This window comes from Rhea americana, unplaced genomic scaffold (genome assembly GCF_003343005.1).
Source record: "Rhea americana isolate MKP2758 unplaced genomic scaffold, rheAme1 scaffold_406, whole genome shotgun sequence".
Taxonomy (NCBI): Eukaryota; Metazoa; Chordata; class Aves; order Rheiformes; family Rheidae; genus Rhea; species Rhea americana.
This window is the reverse complement of record NW_028186542.1, coordinates 97,035-104,225: the sequence shown is the minus strand read 5'-3', so window position 1 is coordinate 104,225 and position 7,191 is coordinate 97,035. Positions and strand designations below refer to the sequence as shown.

Genomic DNA, 7,191 nt, shown 5'->3' with positions numbered 1-7,191 from the left:
AAAAACCCTGCTAGGAAAAGAGCTGGGTTGTGTGCAGTCCACTCGGCAGCCAGGAGAAGAACTAATCCCACGGAGAAGGACTCATCCCACAGGGAGCCCTGCAGCCCTATGATGCTGCCAGAACATCCACCCATACTGAGTGAGCATCTTCAGGGCAGATGGGATGGCCACCATCGCCTTCACTTCAGGTACATAAAAGCTAGATGAATCAGCCCCAGTAAGACACCCTCAGCTCCTGCTGAAATCAGAGAAGATGCAACTGGTGGCCCTGGAAGGTGATTCATTCTCCTAAGGCAAGGATCAGAGATGGCGCAGACAAACTACTCTCTGGAGCTGACTACCTCTCTGCGTGCACTGCTAGGGGCTGAATGCAGCTCTGACTCAAGTGAGGGCTCACCACACCGTCCCCTCCACCGCCTGGGCACCTCAGAGCAAGCCAAGGACTGACCAGAGCTTGAGGGTAGGAGTGGTCTGAGGGAGGCAGGCAGGCATCTGGCCCAAATCTGGGGATGGCTGCCTGGAGTACATCCCCAGGTGAGATACTCAYCTGTGATTAACCCTGCTACTGACCTTGGTAGCTCTTCTTGCTACTGTGTCTGCATGAGAAGAGCCACTGCTCCACAGTGGGAATGCCAGCTTCGGCAAATCACTGCTACCCACCYCAGCCACCTTGGTGAGGAGGATGGTGCAGCTCCCAAGGCAAGGGCCTGGGGAAGCATGCACTGCACAGCTAGGCTTGTGCAAACATGCTGTTTGCACTGTGGCTCCAGGTTGAGCCTTCAGCCTCACCAAGAGAGTGATGATCCTCTCTGCAAGAGCACTGTTTTAGCACATTTCTGACTACTGGCTTTGTTGCTATTTCAGTCTCAGTAACAACTAATTCATCAACTTCATGCAACCCCTCTGCTAGGGGGTAGGGGTGGCAGGGCAAAATCTGTTGCTCTGAGCTTCCCTGAGCTGAAGCCAGTRCAGAAACACAAGTGGCTCAAGGAAGCCTGGGCCTACAAGGCAGCACAGTACAGCACAGAATAGTACACCTTAGCTGCCTGGGGTTGCTCACAGCCCTCTTGCAGGCTGTGGCCACCTCAGGGACCCACCACACTGATGCTGGAGCGACCCTGACAGGCTGCCGGCCGCTGGTCAGGGCTGGCAGCCTGCAAGCAGCATGCACGTGGCTATTGTGCAGCTAAGGTGGACGGYTGCAGTGCACTGAGGCGGCTGTAGCATGTTGGGGCCTGGTGCTTGGGAGGCCCAGGGCTGAGCTGAGCTACAGATGGTCCCCCTCACCCCYCTCACCCCCAGCCTGTGGGGCTGGCATCAGTGTGAGCTACCATGGGGCTGCCCGCAGGCAGCTCCCTCCCTCCCTGGGGCGCAGCGGGGACACGCCGGCCTGCTGCCCGCTCATCATCCAGGGGCTGCGAGGGCAGTGAGCCGAACCGAGCTGGGATGAACAGCACTGTGCCAGCCGGGGGGTGAAGAGCAGCCGTGCCGAACCACCGAGCTGCGTGGTGCTGAGTGGGGCTGAACAGTGAAGGTGCCGTACCGAGCCGGGCTGAACTGTTCGGAGCCAAGCCGTGCCTTGGTGGCACGGAGCCGGGCGAACTTCTCCCATTGGCAGGGCAGGAGCGGCTCCGCCCCTTTCCCACCGCCGGCGCTTTTATAAACGGGGAGCAGCGCGGCGGAGCGGGCTGCACGCGGGGCAGGGCGAGCGGGGTGCTCCCGGTGCGGATGGAGCGCTGGGCGTACGGCTCGCTATGGGCGGCGCTGGCCGGCGGCCTGGCGGTGCGGGTGGCGCGGCGGGACGTGGTGCTGGGCCGGGCGCTGGTGCTGCCCCTGGCGTTGCTGCTCGCACTGCAGAGCCTGTGCCGCGCCTGCCTCCCGCTGCCCCTGGGGCTTGCGCTGGCCGCCGCTGCTGGCTGCCTGCTGCTGCGGCGGGCTGTGCTGCGCAGGCTGCTCCCGGTGGCGGGCAGAGCTGTCCTCGTCACAGGTGAGTGCCCCGGCCCCCCGCTCCACTGGCCTGGGGGAGCCTCAGCCTCTATGCCCTGAAGGCCCCTGGTGTGAGCCACTGCGGCACTGGGGTTGCTGAGGTGGCAGGGAGCATGGCCTGTGGGTGCTGCCATGGCTTGGCCTGCAGCTGGTCCTCTGAGCTGGCTGTCTGGTGCCTGAGGTGGCCCTGAAGGAAGGATGACAGCAAGGTCTTCAGCTTACATGCTCTTCCAACCTTCTCTGTGTCCAAACAGAAAAGGCCAGACTGTATCTGCTTTTGGCTTCCTACCCCTAAATAACCAGGACTCTAGGATGTTTCATGGGCCCCTGGAAGTGGTTTCTTGACTCAAGCTCTGACTGCCAGTTCCAATGTAACAGCATGAGTTGCTTCCTCTGAAAAATGGGATATTGAATGGGATGCATGGCTAGTCTGGAGTAGAACTGGCCCTCTGGTTTGGGAGCATTTTGGCTGGCCTGGGAGCTGCTCTTGCCTCTCCTCTGGAGCTGTGCTCCTTCTTAGAATGCTGAAAGTTTCTTGTGGCATATTTGACCTAGAAGCTATGGTGAGCACCAGCTTCTCTAGGGCTGAGCATCACTGATCTGTGCAGAGATGTCCTGGGGGCAAATGAGGCCACTTCCTCTTTGCAGGGGAATATTTGAACACACCTGCTCTGCTGCTGGTGCCCATGTCCTCTCAGGGCTGCCTGGCGCATGGTGGAGTCACTGAGATGCTCTTTTGAAGGGGACATTGGGCTCTCCTAGTCCAGGATTGCACAGCTGCGACTTGGCTTGCAGCTGGATTTCTTTAGGGTGTTAGTTTCCGATGTACAAGTGCTTTACCCTCTCCTTTATCTTGGCAGTTGTGCCAGATGTACAACTTCTTCTGGGTGGTGAGGATGGTTGAGGTCAATATCTGCAGGTACTCTGCCCTGAAACAGGGGTTAGCAGGCATAAAGTGAGCAGGGAACACCCATGTCAGGGTTTTCATTAATGCTGATGTACTGGGGAGAGGACTTGCCAGCTCTCTCGTGTTTCTGTGCAATTGCAAAGATATATCTGCCCTGCAGGAGAGGCAAGCCTGTGGGCATGATGGTAGCAATGGTCCTGAGAATGCACTGCCTATGCCTTGGTGGGAAGGTCTGGACTGGCTTCAGAGAGCTCCGAGTCTGTGCTCAGAGTGAGAGCTGGGAGTTGGAGAAGAGGATGTACATGCTTTCTAGGAACTTTCACCATTATAAGATCTTTCCTATGAGAGAGAGAGAGAGAGAGAGAGGTGAGAGTCCAATCTTGTTTGCAGGTTGAAGGCCTTTGTAGTGCAGCTGGAAGGTGGAAGCAGAGCTGCTCTTAGGTGCAGAGTGGAAGGCAGCCTCTCTGAACGAGGAAGCTTAGAGGATCAGGGCAGCAGCTGGTGAATGAATGGATGATTCAGCCAAGTGAAGGTCAAAGTAGCAGTGGGGCAGGGCTGGTTGGGGAGGGCTTCTTGTTGGGAAGACATGTATGGCAACCATATACTTGTGGACATGTGTGCTGTCTTGCTGATGCACTCTGGCATGCCTGATGTGTGGCAGACCAGGTCAAGCCAGCCCTGTGTCTGTGGCACTGCCTATGTAATTAGTGAGTCAGCAAATGGAACAAGGTGTTCTTGCCCTGGTGCATGGAAATGACACCTTTGCAGCTCTGATGTTTGCTTTTAGCAGTAAATACTTTGTGGTTTTACAGGTTCAAGTTGCGGCTTGTGTTGCGGGTCAGTTTTCTTACTCAGCTGCTTGAGCAGGTGCCTTTGAAGGCAAAGGGTTGCTCTCAGGTTGGACAGCTATCCAGTCATTTGTCTATTTGCATAATAATTAGCCTGATTCCTTTGCGGATTAATTCAAGGCACATTCTGGCAACTGGATATTGAGTAGCAGCTCTTGGTGTCTCTTCTAGGAAGGCTGTGCTGTCTGCCAGGCACAAGGCAGCCAGGGAATGCCTGCAGGCACCTCTTTGAGAAAAGTCATCTGTCCGTCCTTTTGCCTGCTGGAAGTAAAACACTGCAGAGAAGAATATAGAGGTGGGTCACTGATGCTGGGCTGGGACAGATCACATGAAGCAAAGGTTCTGACTGTTGGTCAGAATGTGCCTGTGGTGGGCCTTACTCTCTGTATTGCTTTAGGCCATTTTAAAAATTGAACAGGGTTTTCCTGAGGTAAGCTGCAGGCCAGGACCAGCACAATATGCTGGACAGATCAGGATTGGACTTACCCTTCTGCTCAGGGTGGAGACTTGTAGCAGGGATGGAGATGCATCAGTGGAGGTATGCAGGCTCGAGGAATGTGCTCCTACCATGCTAGCCAGGTGTTATGCTAGACCCTACAGAGAGTAGCTATTCTGTGTTCAGCGCTTAATCAAGAAACACGATAAAGCCTCTTCCTAATCCCTTCTCATCCGTTAATGCCTACCTCTGAAACAGCATGGGTCCCAGCTCAAAAACCTGCATGCATTGTTTCTTCTCACTGCTCCTGGGCTACTTAGTCCTGTGACAGAGTTGCACAAATTTAATTTAAGAGCGCTTGTCTGGAGCGTGAGAATGTGGCTGCAGCACTGATGCATCTCCCAGTCAAAGCTTTACCACAGCTCTTCTCATCATCTGAGAAGCTCAAACTGAGCTCTACCTGCAGCACCCTTGCTCTATGTGCCAATCTAGACTTTGCTAGTCAGAGCACTCTAGTTTATAGAGCAGTTGATGGAAAAACTAGCTTTGCCTCCTAGTGAAAGATTAGAATAGATGTGTGTCCAGAGCAAAGCTGCTGACCCGGTGGGAGTTCTGAGGATTAGAAAATTTCATTCTCAAAGTGAGTCTAGAAAGTTGTGATGTTTCCCAATTGTGTTGCACATTGACATTTCAGGTGTCATCCAGCTGGCTGGGACTTAACCAGAGCAAAGAGTAGGGACAGGCATACAGCTGCTTCCGCCTATTGCTGGAGGGGAGTGATGTGACAGGTGATGCAAGCTTCTGTGGAGCATCCCCTGGGCTAGTGGAATCTGTGACTGCTAGTCTGTGCCATTCTGCTGGTATGTGTTTATATCTGTGGCTGTGACTCTGGGAGTCTTTCTGTCCTGACTGCAAGTCCTCTCTGGGAGTGTGGCTTTGGAGTATGCACCCCTGTTCGGGGCAGGGAAAATGTTAATCCTGTCTTCTGAGGAAACATCATAGCTATTTGCACTGTATGAGGATACAGAAGAGGGTGGCTGGCAGACGAGAATGCCCTGCTGTGTGCCACAGATTAGCAAGAGATAGGAGGATAGGAGAGCATGAGGAGGTGCAGAGGATTTGGCTGCTCAAGCCCTGTGCTGAGAGACCTTGGGGAGCTAAACCTGCAAGACCATGTAGTGTGTTTATACTGATGCTTTAATGAGTCTCTGACTCAGTGAGCCCAAACCTGCCTCAAAGAGAAGCCCACAGTGAGGTACCAGCTTTGGTCAAGCTCAGGTTGCTGCACTGCCCCTGGCACAGCCCTCTTGCAGTGTGGGAAGATTGTGTATGGGCAGCTGCTCTAGCTCCTTGTCTTGAGGCTGATCTGGATAGCCAAACTACCGACTCTTATCTCAGAAGGATCCAATTACCCTGTGTTCTTTGTTTATGTGTGGTCAGGCTGCCCTATGGCACTGTGACGACTCTTAGGTTGATGAGCACCCAAAGGCCAATGATGCATGTGGCTCGCTGGGAGCAGAATTGGCCTGAGTGCATCAAAGAGCTAGTCTGCATGTGCATGCACCACCTCTTCCCAAATTTAAACCGCATGAATAAGCAGATACTATTCAGTGTCTTCAGGCTGCATCAGAGTAGTTTTGTATCATCGGAGTGGAAACCACGCATTGCTTGTAGATTTCCAGTAGGAAAGAGAAAGGATGCACCAAAAGTGCTCCAGCTTCTGTAACCTTTTACCTGTGCCTTTGCACACTTTAGCCACTGCTCACACTTCTTAATGGGTAACTGTGCAAGCAAATTCGAAGGGSCAAGGGGGGAAGGGGATGAACTTCCATTTCCTGGCATCTCCAGAACCAGACAGATGGCCTTTTTTGCAAGGTCTGCTTTGGCCCCAGCACTAGTTACTGGGCTCCAGGAAGTAAACAGGTCTCCTTGACCCATGTTGCTTTAGCTATCAGCCCAGATGATCTCTTAGTCCCTTCTGGCCTTAGTAAATGTCTGTCAAACTCAATGATTCTGTGTAAATAGCCAAACACAAATGAAATCTAGGGTTTGCTAGAGATAGACTATCAGAAGCATCCTGTGGCTCAGCTGTCTGAAAATGGAGACAGCTGAAGCAGTTGTGAATCTCTTGCTGTCATGTAGCTCTACAATGTTTGATTGCTTGCAGTTTTGCAGTATTGCCTTATTTACTGGAGATTCATGGAAAGGACTGAATGAAAAATAGCCTGTAGACCTTGTGTGCATGCAGTGTTTTGCTGGAGCAGAGGGAGGATCAGAGTTCTGTGCAGCAAAGTATCAGTTCTCATGCTTTTCAGTTTGGTTGAAAAGTTGAAATAATTAATCTGTTCCATTTGGAGCTCTAAGTAATGCAAAGCTGTAGGGCTGTTGACTGGAGATAGTAATTAGGGTCCCTTGCATCCCTGTTTCTCCTTTGGAGAGACCAGACTACAAAGACGAGGCAGGCAGTCCTGCACGTGCAGACTGATCCGCCCCTGAACAAATCATTTTGGAGAACAAAAGCAGTTAGTAGGGCAGACTGAATCAGAACCAATCCTGATGTCTGTTCTTACCCTTTCTCTTCCTCCTTTCCCTACAAAGGAAACTCAGTTTTCCTGATGAGGCTCTCTTGTTGTAATTGCATGCTCCATTAACAATCTGAAATGGGTCACAGCTTAAGATCATTTCCAAGGTTAACAGAGCTTTTGCAACATGATCATATTGTCAAACAGAGCCTCAAACATTTCCCATGGATTCAACAGATGTTGCAGCATCTGGTGACTGCAGTAGATCTGTGAAAGTGATTCAGTCCAGATGTCAGGACTCTTGTTCTACTGTGAAGGTGAATCACTTTCCTTGTTAAAATACCAGTATTACTTCCTGTCTCGACTTTGCAGGCTCCAGCTTCTGAAGAACTTTCTGATGATTTTCCTGCTGCGGGTAGCTATACTGGATGATCAAGAGATGTAAGGAGTCAAGATCTCAGTGGTGTTCAGTAATGCATGTACATAATTAGG

The 7,191-nt window shown here is 52.3% G+C and overlaps 1 protein-coding gene across 1 annotated transcript in view; it reads left to right on the top strand.

Annotated features, from left to right (window-relative positions):
* Nucleotides 1-1,708: 1,708 nt before the first annotated feature.
* The window catches only part of HSD11B2 (hydroxysteroid 11-beta dehydrogenase 2), a 28,015-nt gene continuing 22,532 nt past the window's right edge, over nucleotides 1,709-7,191 (top strand). The window contains exon 1 of the mRNA XM_085314525.1: nucleotides 1,709-1,987. Coding sequence (XP_085170651.1) covers nucleotides 1,729-1,987 — 259 coding nt within the window. The 5' untranslated portion in view covers nucleotides 1,709-1,728. The remainder of the gene's footprint in view (nucleotides 1,988-7,191) is intronic.